The sequence below is a fragment of the Lipotes vexillifer genome, unplaced genomic scaffold (assembly GCF_000442215.2).
Source record: "Lipotes vexillifer unplaced genomic scaffold, Lipotes_vexillifer_v1.1 scaffold1008, whole genome shotgun sequence".
Lineage (NCBI taxonomy): Eukaryota > Metazoa > Chordata > Mammalia > Artiodactyla > Lipotidae > Lipotes > Lipotes vexillifer.
The window spans coordinates 1,151,225-1,166,813 of record NW_006772616.1 but is presented as its reverse complement, the minus strand read 5'-3'; the positions used below and the strand labels follow the sequence as shown (position 1 = coordinate 1,166,813).

General features: G+C 37.9%; 1 protein-coding gene across 4 annotated transcripts in view; it reads right to left on the bottom strand.

The window, feature by feature from the left end:
* Window positions 1–15,589, bottom strand: part of MITF (melanocyte inducing transcription factor) — a 222,569-nt gene that overhangs the window by 74,318 nt on the left and 132,662 nt on the right. For 3 of the 4 annotated variants that reach the window (XM_007447650.1, XM_007447655.1, XM_007447651.1), the window contains exon 2: window positions 9,453–9,702. In XM_007447650.1, coding sequence (XP_007447712.1) covers window positions 9,453–9,702 — 250 coding nt within the window. Of the gene's footprint in view, window positions 1–9,452; window positions 9,703–15,556; window positions 15,568–15,589 lie in introns of those variants that run through there. The other variant, XM_007447656.1, reaches the window with a different exon arrangement.

Below are 15,589 nucleotides of genomic sequence, written 5' to 3'. Positions count from 1 at the left end.
AATGTCTCTGGTTTGTCGCTTCTAATTAAGTCGCAACAAAATTTCTAGCTCCTAAATTTTAATTATATGAAACTCTGGGCCAACAGGGGAGATTACAACAAAGCTATGCCTGGTGGTAAGGTAGTAGAAATCTGAATTTTGCTTTTCACGTTTGGGCCTCTTAAGAACTTTTAAAAGTTATTCACATAAGAACCTACTGTAAAAAAAAATAAATAAAATTCAAAAAAAAAGTTATTCATAACCTGGTGATTCAAATCCTTTTATTCACTTTTAATTTTCAGGACCCTTACACCTTGCTATCTTTCCTTTAAGGAAGACCATTAGACTTACATGATGTGCACACATCTAGTAAACTCACCTGATAGAAGAGTTCGGCTGCTCAAAAGAGTTACAGGTGAAAATAACTTTGCTAAGACTCCCAATAAAATGCATTGAGATGCCCATTTAATTATATGAAAAATGTATGCATATGCTCTCCTGGTTAAAAAAATAAAATAAAGCCTTTGACCACCACCATCTCCAATCTCCAAACCCATTCCAGAGGTAATGAGTAAGAACAGTTTGGTATAGAGTCAACTAGGTCCTTTTCTAGAATATTCTCTAGTTTTCAAAACAGTGATTACAACAGTTCTTTTTCTAGAACCATTCTCTACTTTAATAACCTCCTATTTTATCTGCTCCAATTTTGATTCATCTCATTTTTGCAAAGCTATAAATTAATAGGCAAAAACATCTAACTTTATAAATGAGGTCTGAAAGACTACTGAGAATACTGTATTGCTGGGAGCTAAATTTTCCTTAAAGTTTAGACTGATGCTCAAAGAAGTCAATAACAAGAGACATATTCAGGGCAGGAGCCAATATACTAGTACTGATTGCAGCTCTAACCTTGTGCAAAGCCACTGTACTACTTTACCTATTTTTAAACACAGATCCCACCCACTTATTTTAGTAGGGCAATGTTAAAATTAGATTTTGCTTACACATGTCCACAATCTCTATTGTTCAAGAGCATACCTACAGAAGGTGGTCTTTCAAATCTAAGTTCTTTTAATTGTTGGGATTATGGAACTAAAGTTCCAGCTTTAAGTGCTAAACTACAGCAAAAGTTATAATACATACTGCAGTGGGGCAGGGGAAGAAATACTCTAATGCAACCATAATCTCAGGAGAAAATTCATATTAAAAAACATGTGCTGGGCTTCCCTGGTGGCGCAGTGCTTGAGAGTCCGCCTGCCGATGCAGGAGACGCGGGTTCGTGCCCCGTTTCGGGAGGATCCCGCGTGCCGCGGAGCGGCTGGGCCCGTGAGCCATGGCCGCTGAGCCTGCGCGTCCGGAGCCTGTGCTCCGCAAATGGGAGACGCCACAACAGTGAGAGGCCCGCATAACGGCAAGAAAAAAAAAAAAAAAAAAAAAAAAAAACATGTGCTAAGTCTACCAAATTGAGTATTTTAAAAATCATTTACAACAATACAAATGTATTATTGAAATGTATAGAACTATAAAGCATATGAATTGTAATAGCCTAGGCCAACAGGATTTCTAGAACATAAATCATCTTGAGTTATGATTTTTGGATGTTGTTACAGAAACTTTCACTGTAGTGCTTTCTGACCAATAATGATGACTATAACTAAACCATAAATTACCATAGTGGTCAATGTGGCTAGGCGGTCTTTTTATACAGCAAGAACGCATCCAGGTCTTCCATCTGGCATATCGTGGAGACTCAGGGATACACTTTAATTATTCAATATGGATGGCCCCTTACTAATTTCAAATGCTTAAGATCAAGTATCCTTCCATTAAGCCTGTGAGACTCCTCTGTAGTTTCTCTTCGACCTCCCACTTTGCTCTACCATAGTCTGTTACTGGTGATTTTTTTAGAAATGTTTAGAGGCTATCCTTGAGCTATGTAGAAAACATAGAGGAAGCAGGGTGTGTGGTTATAAGTAAATAAAGTAGGCTGAGGGGTCTAACTGTGTGACTTCAGTGACTTATCTCTCTCTGGGCATCAGTTTCCTCCTGCGGAAGATCAGGCTTATCGTACTTATCTCACAGGGCTTCTAGAGGGATACATAAGACAAAAGATATGAAGGGTTCAGCTTACAACCTAACACAGCCAGTAATTAATGTCTGCGCAGTCATCACCTGTCCTCCTCAAAGTTGCTTTAGGTAGTACCACAGTTATACCAGTAATTCCTATAAAAATTTTAAGCTATGGCCTGAAGATCTGTAATAAACATTTGCTACAGGTCCCAGGTTACCATGTCAGTTGGGAAACTAAACACTGCTACTTCTGCCTCTTAAAGTTTCTCAGGTCATTCACTGTAGGAGAGGAACTACCGCCAATGGTTACGAAATTGGGGCCATGGAGTCCAACTGAGTGAGTTCAAATCCTGACTGTACCACCTGCTTCATCGACTTCTAATGAGCTACTTGACCCCTTCGCCTCAGTTCGCACATCTGTGAAATGGGGACATTTGTAACAACTGCGCAGTGTTGGACATGCCAACCATGACTACTATTCTAACAGTTCTCCAGGAGGTACAGACTAGCTGGAAGTCAGGTGGCACATCTATAAAAGCCTAAGTATTCTCTAAACACAACACAAAGAGAGGAGTTAAGAAAGATTCAGCATAGAAGCAGGAATGTTTCTCAAGTCTTTTTTTTTCCATTATCCCCCCCCCTAAGCAGCCTCTTTAGACCTTTTTTTTTCCCCCTAACTACCTCTCCCCTCATCCCCAACCACAGGAAATTGTAACAGGTACATATACTGTATATCTGCTTATGTACTATGGCCCTTTAGAGGATCACAAACCATTATAACATCTTAGATTTTTTTGGCCTTCAAGAGCCAATTTTTGTACCCCTGGGGGACAATAACCCCGGTTAAGAATGCATGTGCTATAGGTCACATGCATTCTTCAATGTGATGTTCTTTTCATCACACTGGAAAGAAATTACCATTCAAAGCCAGATAAAAACAGAGGCTCACTCCAATTTTCAGTCCTCACTCCTAGGCCCCAGACCTTAGTACTCTCCTTAAGATGCTACCCTGACCTCCAGTTATAGGATTATGAGAACTGTGTAAATGAGAAGAGACTGCGCCTATCAGTATGGCTTCTTTTAACAACAGAAAAGGAGGAAATGAGCAGCTGCTCTTCATGTAAACCCACAAGGTGACTTCAGTGATGGCAAAGTAGCTGTTTGAGAAGATAATAAAGATCCTCGTCCCTAAAGAGAAGGTGACCCTCCTAAACCTGCACGGCTCAGGTGTCCACTGAGCACAGCAGACCCGATCCACTACCTGAGGAGATCACACCACCTCGATTCTATGGTACCCCTTGGCCACATAAAAATGGCCATGTGCTCATAGTGGGAGAAATCATTTCCAGTTTGTGTGCCAATATTAACAAGTGAACATGGAATTACAGCTGATGTTTCAATGTTTCCAGAAAAGTGGAATTAATTCATAGGCTTAGCTATGTCAAGGTTGACTATTTTGTTTTAGATAGTTGCTCCCCACAGGGCTGCTCTCTCAAGTGGACCAGGCCTAAAAATCTAAGCAAAGATTACTTTCTTCAGCCAGCATTTCATTACTAGTGCCTAGTTACTAAAAGCAGTGCAGAAAGAAAAAGACGTCTGAAATTAATCAATGCACATTTACTGAGATGCGTGCCCTACATAGCCTGGGTTAAGTTAGAGTCAGATTTCACCAATGTAAGCCAACTCTACGGAGTACTTTCTTGTGACAGCCCTGAGATGACTAACCCCTTACCCATGGAGTATGCCTTCCCATTTGCATGGGAAGCAAATGGGCCACCGGTTGCTGCCCAGGCAAACTGGCGCACACTTGTATCACCAAAATGATCTAAGTGTTTCCAATACACGGGGTAAGAAGTTCCCATTCTGCCTAAGGAGCAGGGAGTTTAAAGCAATATTCTCAGAAGTACAGACAACCCAGAAAGAGAAGAAACTATTTGTTTCATGGCATTTGAAAAGGTGAACAAAGAAAGATAGGGTTTACGTCCACCTGATCTAAACTGCCTAATACATTTCTTCAGACCTCGCTCCCACAAAAGGGAACTGTAAGTTGGAAAGCAGGAGAAGTCAGGAAGGCTGCACCCTAAACTGTTAACAACAGCTTCCCTCCTAGGAGCTCGAGAAAGGGAAGAGGCACAGGAAGGGAGGAAGAGTGTCCTGCTGGATTCTCCTTCCACACTGCTTAAATCGGTCCCAAGTTAACAAGTATTGTCTATAATTTTTATTTTATTTTTTTAACTGGAGTATAGATGATTTACAATGTGTTAGTTTCAGGTATACAGCAAAGTGAATCAGTTATACATATATCCACTCTTTTTTAAATTCTTTTCCCGTATAGGTCATTACAGAGTACTGAGTGGAGTTCCAATAAAAATAAGTTTTAAAGGGAAAGAAAATTACCTTGTATGTGACACTGAACACATCAAAGTAATACGACCGAGAGATTCAAAGACCCTATAGGGAAACAAGGTCTCTAGGAAGATGAAAAGATGTTTGTGGAACACGGAAATTGAATCCCTTTGTCCCCAAGAGAAGATGTGGCCTTGTAAACACCGTGTTTGATTCAAAAACAAAAGGACACCAAAGCTTACAAACAATTCTGAAATCAAAGCTCACTGAATGTTTGTGTAAGTCACACTGACTGGTAACAAAAATGTATGATGGCCCATGGACTATAGGATTAGAAGAATACTCAGATGCCCTTTCTTATGGGGTCAGCACCTCCAGCAAGTTTCCCTAACTAAGGGGACCAAGGCAAGCCGATCGGACACATGCTGCATCTGTTCTTGCTTCTTTTGGCCAATGTGATGCTATCAAGGTTTTGTATTCCTGCCTAAACCAGGAAGAAAATCAAATGCATGATGGGGTGTGGGAGCCATCCCTTCTTCTAATTTGTAACCCACACACTTTCTTCCTATTTCTGTATTATACCTAAAGCATAACCTACACCTTGACAATTCGACATCGGGTAGATTTCATAAATTACAGAGAAAGGCCAGCAATTCAATCACCCACCCTTTCCCTCATCAGTGAAATCTCATGGAATGTTGGTTGTCGGACATGGCGACAAGAAAACAGGACATCCAACCATTCTGACTTGTTAGAATCACCATCTAAATGGGATGCCACGCCATGAGGCAACCACCAAATAAATGCCAGCGTAAATTTAGTTTACAATATAGAGGGCCCTGGCAAAATGTGTTTCGGTATCTGATGAACAGCAAGCATCCTTTCTCACGCTGCACTAATCTGCCTAATTCCTTGGATTACCTGAGATGATTTGGAAAAAAGGAAAAATTTAAAAATAAATTCCTTCAAACTACTTAAAAGAAAATATCCTAAAATTACCAAAAATACATAATTTTTCCTTTTAAATTCATTTAACCTTTCTCCTCAGGAGAAAGAAAAATTCAATATACAATTTACTCCAGAGAAAATACCTTGCCTTTAAATTTTCAAATTCCAAGGCGAAGAAAGGAAGGAAGGGACGTAGAGAGAGAAATCCTTTGCAATTTCCTATATATTTCTAAACAAAGAAATGTTTTCAAACTATACACTAAGGTTTTCAAGGTATACACTGTCAGAGTCCATGCAGGGGGAGGAATTCTGATGAACCTGCCAGTCCAAGATTAGAGCAACCAGGTGTTTCTATAATCAATCAGAGCTGGAGCGATGAGACAGTGAAAATGCATGCTTGATGGCTGTGCGGACAAAAATGCAGTGGTTACTATGTGGTGCTTCTTCAGCCATGAGACCTCACATGTGTCCACAAGGCCTTTCCCTGGTTCCTCTGCTTTTGTCTGAAAGAAGCTATAGATCAAATTTCAAACCTCAGGCTTGCAAGTCAAAAACCCACCTGTGGAAGAAACCGCTTCCATTAATGGTTCTTAATGACATACTTTGTTCATTTGCAGTTCGACATACAGAGTCTGTTCACTACTGTGGAAAATGCATTATGCACTCCAGGAACTGGTTCATTAACGACAAAGAAGCATCCTTAAATTACAATACCCAATTGAATAGGGCTGTTATTAAGAAACCTAAAGGATATCTCCAATATGTAAATACATAGCAATACGATTAATCATTCCATGTCGCCTAACATAAAAATCAATAGTATGAATAAAGCCATAAATCAATTAAATCAATGTAGAAACCAGAGGCTAATCCTGCAAAGCTTCATGAATTTATAGGCTGAACGACGACCATGTGAGGAATAAGTAATGCGAATTTCCAATCCCTATGAATTCCAAAGATTAGTCCTAAATGTACTAGAAGCTGTCAACAATTTAAAGCATGTTTTATAAAGCTTCATATTTTAAGCATAACTCTACAAAAGAAAAGGGATTAACCAGAAAACACTAATTTAGTTTTTCAAAATCAGTCATTCAACCCACTGGCAGCAAAATGTTGGTAACATGAGTTTGTGTGTGTGATTTTCTATCAAGTTCTTGCAAACCAGTGGGAGAAGGAGAGATCTGCCCAGGACTCTCCGGCACACGCTAGCATGTCTGACCGTACACAGCTACCTCCACTGAGAAGCAGGTATGTTCTATTTCAGCAATTTAAATCTTTAAAAATTAAATGATGAATTTACTCAGACTATACTATTAGAAAGGATATTTACTCAAAATAATCTGTATCATCATGTATAAATTAGTACACTCAGTGTTACGCCTTGAAAATGTATGTTCATAGAAAAATGGGCCAAGATTAAGCAAATTAGCTGTTTTTCTATTAACCATTTACTTCATAATAATATGCTTACGATTTAAAAACTATAAAAGAGAAAAGAAAAAAACATTTCTCTCACTTACCTTTCCGTAATAAATAATTCATAGTACTTTCATACATAAAACTTTTGAAAATATGCAAAGTATTTTCATAAAGTACTAAGTATTTTAAGTATTTGAAGTAATCATTTATGATACTCTCCTTTAAACTGTAATTTGAATCTCTTAGAATGCCATCTTATATGAAATCATATATTTTTATTTGATCTTCCACCTACCTAAGGATACTAAAATCTGTCTAAATAGCTACCAAACCTATCCGCACTGCTATGCCTACACTTCTTTCTTTTCATTTATATGACACACTTCACTACTTTATATAAATGAAGTACAAAAATGCACAAGTTAAACAGAAATTAAACTAATTCAGTATGAAATATAAATTTACCACTTGTTCATTTTTATTTAGATTAGGTCTCCCAGTTCTAACAATTTATTCATGCTTTAACTTAGGACATATTTCTGGCATAACTAAATTGAGGGTTGCAGCTAAGGCCAGTGTTACCAGGACATAGTAACATATAAGGAAAAATGGGTATATTATTCAAACCAATTAGTATAGATTTAAATTTTAATCATTTCACGATTACATATTCTAAGTAATAAAAACTTTTTAAAACGATGTCCCTTTTAAAAATGATATGGAAATGATTTTTCAACATATTTGGGTAATTTCTCTTCCACTGGATATAACTGCCTTAATAGGAATATAGATTTCAGCTAATATATTTTAATATAATATCAAGAATTACCTTTGAATTAGACATAAACCACTACTAACACAAGTCCGTGTCATCTCTTCCAAGATTTGTCCTTCACGTTAAAAAAACAGACTACTACAGTAAGTAAAACAGACATATTTCTCCACATTTTATTTTATTATTACTTAATTCATACAACTTTAAATAATCTAAGGTATAGGCAAAACAATTATGATTCTTATGAACACCAGACAACTTAAATCTTAAATAAATCTTAGATCTGTAAAAACCTAGTGACTGTCCATTTTCACCCAAGCAGAACAGAAAGATTTAATGTAAAATCTATTTCCAAGAGAAAACCTTGCCTTTACTTGGGGGGGGGGGGAGGGGAGAGGGTATGCATAAAATACCCATTAATTGTGGCAATACCCAGAACTTCAATCACATTAGAGTAAAATTTTATGCTAAACCATTTGGATCTTTTCCACCCTAACAGAATTTTAATTGGTTTCTCTATGAAAGAGTTTCAGTACTGCATCACTACTCTGCAAATAAGAAAACTCTGCAAATAAGAAAACAACTGACTTAAAATGTGTTTTTAAAGAATCCCTTTCCTACTTCCTGGTAAGAATCACAGATTGCTTCCCAATTAAAACACAGCATCCTCTCTATCTGCTTTCATAGTAAACTTTAAATAGTGGGAGATGTCCTTTTTCTGAGCACAGAAATGAATACAAGGCCCAACAATCAATCGCCGGCGGGTGAAGTTCACATTGTTTAATGAACAGTAATACTTGGGACACTTCCGAATGAAATAATTAGGTGATGGGGTTAAAAATATTAAAAAATAAGGAAGTCCCCTTACTTTTCTTTTAACTTTACTTGCATCAGTCACATTTAAGAGTTGGAATGTTTATCTTTTTTTTTTCTGTTTTTATTATTTTATTTTTCAATACTCTTTTTAAAACAAACATTTGACGTTAACATAAACATCTAAATAATGTGCTATATCTTTCTAAATTTAAATAATAAAAAATATGTACTGCCAATTTGACTTAAGACACATTTTTCTTCATTAGTAAGATTGCTCAATTTGCTTTTTTTCTCAAATTTTAATTTTTTTAAATAGCACTCTGTTGAAATGATAATGAAAAATTCAATCTAACCTAATTTCTTTTTTTTTTTTTAACATCTTGGAATGTATCTTTAAACAAGGAGTAACTCCCAATGTGATGTGGAGGACCCATGTGTGAGATGAAATTCTATTCTTAGACTCCTTACAATTTCCCGTGGTAATTAGGAAGCTATATGTCCCCAATAGAATGATGCTAACAAGCTCCTGCAGTTTCTACTCTAGCAAGAAATCAAAGGGATCCAAAACAGACAACTCACTTCAGTTCAAGGATTATGCAGTCTGGTTATTAAAGTGCAGAAAGCACTTCTACTGTTTTATATCTGCAGAGACTTTCTAAAAGAATCAGATTCTACTGCCAAGATTATTTACTCAAGAAAGAAGAAAACTAAAGAATGGCCATGGAACGTATTTAGGGAAAAAATATATAAAAGCTATTAGAAGAAGCTCATTTCAGATAACTTGTACATTTTGAAACTTTCCCCAAGAAAGATGGGAAGATAACATTATAACAAACCTCTATTCCTCCTTGTAATTTCTCATGAAACATCAACACTCTTCCCCCATTTAGTGAGGGTTATTATTAAATTTACAGTTAGTTGGCATCCTTCTTTGGAAATGCAAAGCCATGTAGAAATCAATGGAGTTGACATTTATGAATATGATTCACATGGGTCAATATAACCAAATACACGATGAGATAAATAAAACACCTAGAAAATGGAAAGTGTTGAAGAGGAAGAAGGCTTGGCCCAACCAGTAAGAGTGACACTCACGTACCTTAAGGACTTCCATTGGCACCTGGGTGGCAGAGGGGAGGGTGGTGGGCACACTGACGTTTATGGCTGGTGTCTGACTCACGGGCACTCTCTGTTGCATGAACTGGGCCGCCTGCAGCTTCTGCTGCTGCTCCCTGCGTTCCTGTTCCTGCATCTGCTCACGCATGAGTTGCTGGCGTAGCAAGATGCGTGATGTCATACTGGAGGAGCTTATTGGAGGCTTGGAGGCCCCAGGATGCTCCTCGGAACTGCTGTGGGAAAACCAAAGAACACAAATTTAGTTCCCTAATGAAACCCTTCATTTGCATTTTGGGGTACCCTAAATTGCACCAAACTATGAAATGAGCCTGGGCAAATATAATCAGATCGCAGAGCAGTACTCCACCTAATTGAAAATCAAGAGCTGACAGGATTTAAGTCATTAGTAGTTGAATTAAAATAAGTCAGCTTGATTGCATCTAGGCATTTTTATCATACGCTTACTTTTTTGACATTTTATACTGCATACTACTCATCACCACCAAATATAGTGCCACCATATGAAGTGCCAAGAAGAGAGGCGTCTTAATGGCACCCAGATTTCCACATTTAAAAATAAATTGTTTGATTTCCTTTTTTATAGCCAGATCTAACCAAATAACTACTCCTACGTGCTATCTAAATTCCTTGAAGATATCTGAAATGTTTACTAACACAGAACAGTTTAAAGAAAAGGTGAACTTTGTCATGGGGAAATTTTTCTATGATACAGGAAGTAAAAATTATTAATGAAAGAAGCATCTGGACCAGAATGTTAACACTGAACTCGACCGCAGTCTTCAGGAAAGAGGGCAGAAGACAAGCTTGTGTGACAACCCACTACATCTTTCCCTCGTTTTCTTTATACTGTCTTTTCTTCTGATTCACCTTGGCAAGCCCTATCCCACACACACTTTGTGAGTTCCCCATGAGGCCTACCTCTAATGGTATTGGTACTTATACTACCCAAAATTATTTAAAAAGCTTAAACCCTTGTCGTAAGTCAAAAAGAAAGGACTTCCTGATTTTCCTAAATATGGTTTTCTGTTGCTTATCTTGCCAGCTCTATGACATCAACAAATAATTAAACCTCTCTGCCTTAGTTATCATATCCAAAAAAAGAGGAATACCAATAATTTTTTAAATTACCCATTTATTGAAATGGGAGATGTTTTTTAAATGTCTTTTGCATCATTTATACGCTAAAGCCCTACCTCTTAGGGATTTTGTGAGGATTAAATAAAATAGTGAATGAAATAAGGCACACAAATCCCTTAATTAGTGCTATGTAGTACTGCCTTAGTAAATGTTTGCTGTTGCAATTATTATTATCTAGAAATTTTAATTGTTTCCAGTAATATCATTTTCTTTTTTAAAAAAATCCCTATTTAGGGCAAAGAATATAAAATCTTAATTAGCACTAGAAACAGAAAAAGAGTAACATTTGCCCAAATATTCACTCCAAAATTACTCTCCAAAAGAAGTATTTGCACCTTTAAGCTTCCTTCCTTGAGTATAAATCCCAGTATTGTCCTTATCTTCTAACAAAGGCAAAATAAAGCCATTAAATCACAGACCAGCCTTATAAACTCCTTAAAGATAGGAAACTTCAAACTCTACAGGTAAAAAAACATGCTAAAGGATGAAGAAATGTTTGCATTTCACCCTCACATAGTTCTAGAAAATTACATAATAAAACTTATACTAGCAGTTAACTCATTACTCAGCACAGAAAACTGGTTCAATAAACTGTGATAAGTTAATATATTATAATACTATATATAGCCACTAAAAATGGTGTAGAGATATATTTATGGTTGTGAATAAAAACTACACAATATAATAAACTTAGAAAACCCAGCTGCAAGAAAGTATTCAAAGTAGGATTCAACTTAAAAAAATGTTCACTACAAGAATAAGTGCAAAGATAATGCTACCCTGAGCCACTGCCGGTATACATTATCACAAACCTTTAAGAAAACAACAGCACTGGGCTTCTCTGGTGCCGCAGTGGTTAAGAATCTGCCTGCCAACGCAGGGGACACGGGTTCAAGACCTGGTCCGGGGAAGATCCCACATGCCACAGAGCAACTAAGCTGGTGAGCCACAACTACTGAGCCTGCACTCTAGAGCCCGCGAGCCACAGCTACTGAGCCCACGTGCCGCAACTACTGAAGCCCACACGCCTAGAGCCCGTGCTCCACAGCAAGAGAAGCCACCACAATGAGAAGCCCGCTCAGCAAAACGAGGAGTAGCCCCCGCTCGCCACAACTAGAGAAAGCCCGCGTGCAGCAACAAAGACCCAAGGCAGCCAAAAGTAAATTAATTAATCAAAAAAAAAGAGAAAATAACAGTATTATCAATTTGATTCAGAAATTTCACTGATGGATAATTTTCCTAAGAAAAAAATTCAAAATGTGGAAAACCTGACATTACAAAGCTGTTGACAAACTGCACAATATTGTGAACCACCTAAATTTGTCCCTTAATATGAACATGATTATGTAAATTATGAGAGAAGATGTGGGTCAAAGAATACAAACTTTTAGTTATAAGGTGAGTAAGTTCTGGGGATCTAGTGCACAGCACGGTGACTGTAATTAATAATACTGTATTGTACACTTGAAATTTACTAAAAGAGCAGATCTTAAGTGTTCTCACCACAAAAAAGAAAATAAACAGTAACCGTGTGAGGTGATAAATGTGTTTCACAAAGCATACATGTAAAAAACCATCGCATTATACACCTTAAATAATTTTGTTAGTTATACCTCGGTAAAGTTGAGGAAACAAATAAAACCATTCAAAAGATTTAAGAATAAAATAGGTTTAAAAAACAGTAAATTATGATACATAGATTTGATAATATACCTTTTTTTAATCGCACAACTGCAAAGTGAGAAATGCATGTCCTAAGAGTAAATTAAGAAGTAGGATTAGGGCTTCCCTGGTGGCGCAGTGGTTGAGAGTACGCCTGCCGATGCAGGGGACGCGGGTTCGTGCCCCGGTCCGGGAAGATCCCACATGCCGCGGAGCGGCTGGGCCCGTGAGCCATGGCCGCTGAGCCTGCGCGTCCGGAGCCTGTGCTCCGCAACGGGAGAGGCCACAGCAGTGAGAGGCCCGCGTACTGCAAAAAAAAAAAAAGAAAGAAAAAAAAAAAAAAAAAAAAAAAAAAAAAAAAAAAAAAAGTAGGATTAAAAGTGGATTTACATTCTAACTTAAAATAAGGAGAGAGTGTGTATGTACACAAATACACACATGACTAGCAAGATGATCATAGTTGCCACCGTGGGAGTGGAATTATAGGTAGATTTCTTTCTCTTTACTTTTTCCCCTGCAAACCATAATAAAGCCATAATATTTTTTCAATGGCAGAATATATGCCACTAATTTAAGAACATGAGGAGCATGAACTAATTTACAAGCATGAAGAAATAACTTGAGTGATCAAAGCCACCGTTTGGGTAGAAGACACTGGATCCATCACAGACAGTATTTTGACAATAGAATGGGAAAGTACTGCCTTATATCCAGCACACTTGTTCTCTTGGATGTCTTCAGAATCCCAGAAGACTTAATCCCTCTTTCCTTTATAGTTTCCTACAGATGTACAAAGACTGAACAATGTAAATACTCTGTATTATTTGTATAGCATACATTCATCCACACCATAAAAATACCTAGCCATTCCTCAAAAATAATCCATCCACCTGGTAAGTTTCTGCTAAAAGGCCATCAAAAGAAAATGCATTTTCCCACTTTTGAGTATGTGTTCAGAGCTCAAATGTACTTTCCTAAACCCAGGAAAGAAGGCTATTTAAAAATAAATAAATAAATAGATGGTCTTACTATTCAAAGCCTGTCAGGTTAAAACATTCCCAGAGAGACTGATCCTTTTGATAAAATCAGGAGCAAACCTTTGTGCCGTAGCAAATGCAGCTGTGGAAAAATCGCACTAATTAGCTGCCCAAGATGAGCCATTGGCCGTGATACAGGGGGGAAAATCCTTTCAATTAACAGTAAAGCATTCTTGCGACATCTTAAGTTAAAATTACTAGTTATCAACCACACTAAGGCTGCAGACTAATTTAAAGTCAACAACAGTATCATTTAAAGCATTTACTGAAATAGCCTATCAGGAAAAAAAATACATATTTATATGGTAGACCCCTATAAATAAATTAAAACTCCACAAAAGAAAAGCTAGCAGGGCTCAGCTAATTGACATTTTAATAAATCTTCTCAAAAAAAGGAAAAAGTAGTCACTTCACTACACACACTCCCTGCGGGATATCTCCATGTTAAAGATGACTCTCAGATTCTCAGCCTTACTCTCGATCTTTTAAACACTGCTTTCTCTTAGAAATAATTAAATGGGCAATTATCACCTTGCTGACAAAAATGAAGATACCTACACTTCAAAATGTTACCAGGTCAGGTGGCGCAGTGGTTGAGAGTCCGCCTGCCGATGCAGGGGATACGGGTTCGTGCCCCGGTCTGGGAAGATCCCACATGCCGTGGAGCGGCTGGGGCCGTGAGTCATGGCCGCTGAGCCTGCTTGTCCGGAGCCTGTGCTCCACAATGGGAGAGGCCACAACAGTGAGAGGCCCACATACCGCAAAAAAACAACAAAAAAAAAATGTTACCAGGTCAAATGAGCATAATGTTTTAAACTCAAAGTCGAGGTTTATGTGACAATATTACAGGTGGCCAAAAGCTTATTTTTAAAATGAGGACCTGATGCTTAAACTACTAATAATAAGCAAGAAGTGTTGTCTCAATGTATTTAATTTTAAAAGCTAACTGAACTCATCCAGGGCCCAATCTGCATTAGATAATCCTAATTCCATCAGTCTGATTCCTTTTAATCAGATTATGTAAAGGTCATTTATTCAACAAATAGTTATTGAGTGTTTCCTCTGTGCCAGGTGCTGGGAACACCTGGTTTCTAATCTCATAGAGTTTAAAGTCAGGGTCACATAATTTTTCTATGATGCCTCAAAATTAAGTCAATTATGTAGATTATCTGGCTCTTATGTAGTTCCACATGGGAAGGTATACCTCTCACCACAAGAAATCACCCTTTGAAAGCCAAATGAAGGGGAGACAAATGCCTTTACTGGCACTTACCGAATCACTGAAGCCAGACATGCAACCTCCCTGACAAGTGGGAATTGCTCAATGGTGACTCAAGGAGGATGGCCGTCAACTGGACGCAAGTTCTAGCTCAGTCACTGCTGAGCAATCTGATCTTTAACGAACCACTCAACCTCTCTGAGCCTCTCCAAAACCCACCCCCTAAATGCACAGCAGTGATTGAGTGAGCGAAGTTAAAGTGCTCAACACAGCAGCTAGAATATGGACACTTACATAAATAGCCATAAAAGTGACTCAAGTTCCTACCTCGATGGCTGAATTTACATTTTTAACCTTCAAAGTCAGCCTCTTCTCTGTGATGACAGAGGTATGTGGACATGTGCTCTGAATTATCTGGTATGTTCCTAAATTCAGAGTTAATTCCACTGCCTTGATCAACCACTTAAATGTATCAGAAATTCCATGAAATCCAATACCTTGCCATCCAAACAACACCTGCCTGACCACCCCTCACCTTTAACAGTGATGCCAACACCCCCTCACCAGACTTTAGGAATCAGTCTTTGGTCTCCATATCATCGTCATCCAAGACATGAATCTGGTTGTCAGTTGAAACTTACCTTTCAGGCGGAAGGAGATGAGATACACTTTCCCCTGCATTTCCTCTCTTCAATTCCTCAGGCAGAGTACAGCCCTGACACTTACTAACCTGTGGCCACGGCCAAGTCAGTCAATCTCTTTGAGCTTCGGTTTTCCCTTATTTATAGACTGTTTAATATATCTGCCTCTCAGCATTGTTAGGAGGATTAAAATTTGTAATAGATGTAAAAAGCTTAGCACGATAACCAGAACATAGATCACATAAACTGGAACAGAGTGCAAAAATTAGTAGTAAAACAATATGAAAGCATGAACATGCTGCTTCTTTTTTGATGCAAGGAGGTGAATTTTCATAAGCCTATATGCAAGTTTGGACGGTAGCAGATCTGCCTTTTAAGGTTTAGGCAATCCCTATTAAATTCA